Source organism: Hypomesus nipponensis, chromosome 15 (genome assembly GCF_054491055.1).
Source record: "Hypomesus nipponensis isolate SF chromosome 15, ASM5449105v1, whole genome shotgun sequence".
Classification (NCBI taxonomy): domain Eukaryota; kingdom Metazoa; phylum Chordata; class Actinopteri; order Osmeriformes; family Osmeridae; genus Hypomesus; species Hypomesus nipponensis.
The window spans coordinates 7899259-7902012 of NC_140375.1; the positions used below are offsets into that span (position 1 = coordinate 7899259).

The following is a 2754-nucleotide window of genomic DNA, read 5'->3' on the forward strand; positions in this document are numbered from 1 at the left end:
ACATGCGGCAGAATAGTGCGTCAGCTCCATGTCCTGGTACTACCCACAAACGTGGCATATCCAGTATGATATGAAATATATCAAATATATAGATTTATTGATTTAGAAATGGAAGGAGCTTCAAGTGGCTCCATGTAACGTCGATCTCTAATGGTTTAGGAACGGAAAGACAGGTGGTTTGTAATTGGTTTACAGGAAACCGCTAGCATAATCTAGACATATTTGTACCTTTAAATTATTTTTTATCTGTTATAATGGAAGAAGTAAAAGGAAAGTATTGCATAATACTGCCCAATTCTAAAAAACAGTGTATTATTTATTCTTAATCGCATTTAATAGAATTTACAACAAAAAAAGTATTTAGGCTACACAGACCTGACTTGACACTAGAAAAGTGGTTGTAACTAATAGAGTGATTATGCAGCATGTATAATCAGTTTTATTGACCATGTATAGTCAGTACAATGCAATAATGTTATATTGGAAGAAAAGTTGAGACCTAATGCATCTGAACAAAATCCAATGAAAATATCTGAAAGCAGTCGAAGTATAGTCCATTCATTGTCAAGGTAATCTGCCATGTTAAATGTGTCATGCCCATTATTAACTAAATATAAATAAAATAAACTTCATCCTTTACTCTTGAAAAGAAACCCTTCTTCCATAGAGTTTTAGTGAAATCAAATAGTCATATCATATTGAATCCCGGGTGCTTGGCCTGTCAAGGCTTAACGACATAAATCATGTGCTTGCCGTCATAACAGCAGTGGTGGTTTCTGTGGAGCCTACACCTCCACAGTACACTGTCTCAACCACAGAATTAGCACATAGACATTTAGATGTGGGATGTGGCAAGGAGCCCGCTATGCGTTGGCCCCAGCTGTGATCAGTTGTCTGGGGATGCCGGTGCTTTGGGTGAGGCTGGGTGTGGTGAACAGAGGGGCAGCGACCGCCAGGGCAGAGGAGAACCAGCAGTCCTGAAAAATCCTCCTGAGGTCTACCAGGACACACACAGCCTCGTAGGAGGAGAAGCTGGCCCAGGGTCCAATTCAGCCCCTCCTTGATGATGACGGAGACAGTGCTAAAGAGGGAGTAGGTGCAGCAGACACCCAGCAACATCAGGAGACCATTGGCCAGCTGGTAGCCCCGGCTGTCCTCGTGGTGCTCCCTCTGCCCGCTCACCAGGTCCCCAAACCCCACCGTGCTGAATGCCACAAAGCAGAAATACAGTGACTCAAAGTAGCTCCACCCCTCCATGGTGGAGTAGAGCGTGGCAGCGCCACAGGCCACCACTAGAGTGGTGGCAAAGAGTATGAGAGTGACATGATACACAGACGGCCTCCATGTATCTCCATGTGGCCCCTCACTGGTGTCTCCGCTAGCTCCTCCCACAGCCTCTCCATCTTCAGCCTTCTTCGCAGCCTCCAGTGTTGGCCATCCAATTCCGTGAAGCCTGCAGCGAGGCGTCCGTCTGCGGTGGCACCAGTGCATGAGGAGGCCCAGCATGGTCATGACTCGTTCCAGGAAGAGGTTAAAGAAGAGGATGGCGGCCGAGCAGCCAACCAGACCGTAAAACACCAGGATGACCTTACCTACAGTGGTGGAGGGGGCTGTCATGCCAAAACCTGGCCAGGGAGAGAGGTAAAGGGAGGATAAAGATTAATTATACAACAGACACATTATACTTACTTTCCAACCACATAAACTGCTGAATCCGACCATTCTTCTATAATTTCTTCACATGAAAATAAAGTAACAGATTTAACATGAGTGGATGAGGAATCCAGTTGTGTTTGAGAGCACACTTAAACCTATCCTCTTATTATGGGTCTGACATCATCTCAAGGAAGTGAAAAGGAGGATTTGATGACATGTAGTTAAAGTAGTTAAGTCAATCAGACATTCACAGACAGATTGAATAAATAAGCAGATGGCTTGGGACAAATTAGTTTACTGCAGGTCTATTGGTCAGGCAGTCAAATGACAGACATAGATGTAATAGATCGGGGATAGCATGATGCCAGGGGGCTTTACTGTCAAACACAAAGTTAATGTGCATCCGGTCTGTGTTTGATGTGTGAGTAGCTGTGAGTATCCAGGAGGCTCGATGCCTGGCTTCACAACGTAATACAAGTGAGCATTCAGGGTTGGTAAATATTTAGCATGTTTGGAAAGGAAATTGACTATCTTCCAATGTCAACACCATTAGATTAGATCAGAAGTACAGAACACAATAGCTTGGAAAAAATCTGAGAAGTGGTCCATTATATTTTTTGTGGTTTGTAAGAAATAAACTGTATTGGTTTATCCTGGCATAAATCTGAGTTTATAATACTAAGGAGAAATATTTGTGTCTCTCGTGGACCATGGTAACAACCCTCTATTCAATTGCAACTGTCGCCAACACACTCATGACTCACCTATCGTGGAGACAACCGTGCCAACAAAGTAGAAGGACCCAGCGAAGTCCCAGCGATCTCTACGGGTGTCCATGCGGATGCCCGCTGCGTTGGCCTCCTTGTAGTCTTCCAGCAGGGCTCTCAGGTCCTCTAGGCTGATCCCATGGTCTTGTCTGAAGCCCTCCAGCCTTCCCTCCCAGCACTGCTGAGCAAACAGCTCACCTGGCCTCTCCAGAGCTGAGAAGATGGCCGCCCCGGCCAGCATGTACAAGGTGATGAGAAACCCCAGCAGGATAAAACGAGATGAGTCTCTGTTCAGGCATACCGAGGGGCAGCCATGAGAAGGGTCCTTCAT

At 45.5% G+C, this 2754-nt stretch overlaps 1 protein-coding gene across 1 annotated transcript; it reads right to left on the reverse strand.

The window, feature by feature from the left end:
• Positions 1 to 741: 741 nt before the first annotated feature.
• On the reverse strand, positions 742 to 2754 carry kcnk20 (potassium channel, subfamily K, member 20). The gene is made up of 3 exons (XM_084674723.1): positions 2421 to 2754; positions 1002 to 1625; positions 742 to 803 (listed from the first exon to the last, which is right to left on the reverse strand). Exons 1-3 carry the CDS (start codon positions 2752 to 2754, stop codon positions 742 to 744), a joined length of 1020 nt encoding a protein of 339 aa, XP_084530849.1.

Bases quoted from the DNA above. Each gene is read 5' to 3' on its own strand.
- kcnk20 (XM_084674723.1), bottom strand. From the start codon at position 2,754: ATGAAGGACCCTTCTCATGGCTGCCCCTCGGTATGCCTGAACAGAGAC. The intron at 1,626-2,420 runs GTGAGTCATGAG...CTCCCTGGCCAG, and splicing joins CACGGTTGTCTCCACGATAG to GTTTTGGCATGACAGCCCCC. The intron at 804-1,001 runs GTAGACCTCAGG...TGGTTGAGACAG, and splicing joins ACGAGGCTGTGTGTGTCCTG to TGTACTGTGGAGGTGTAGGC.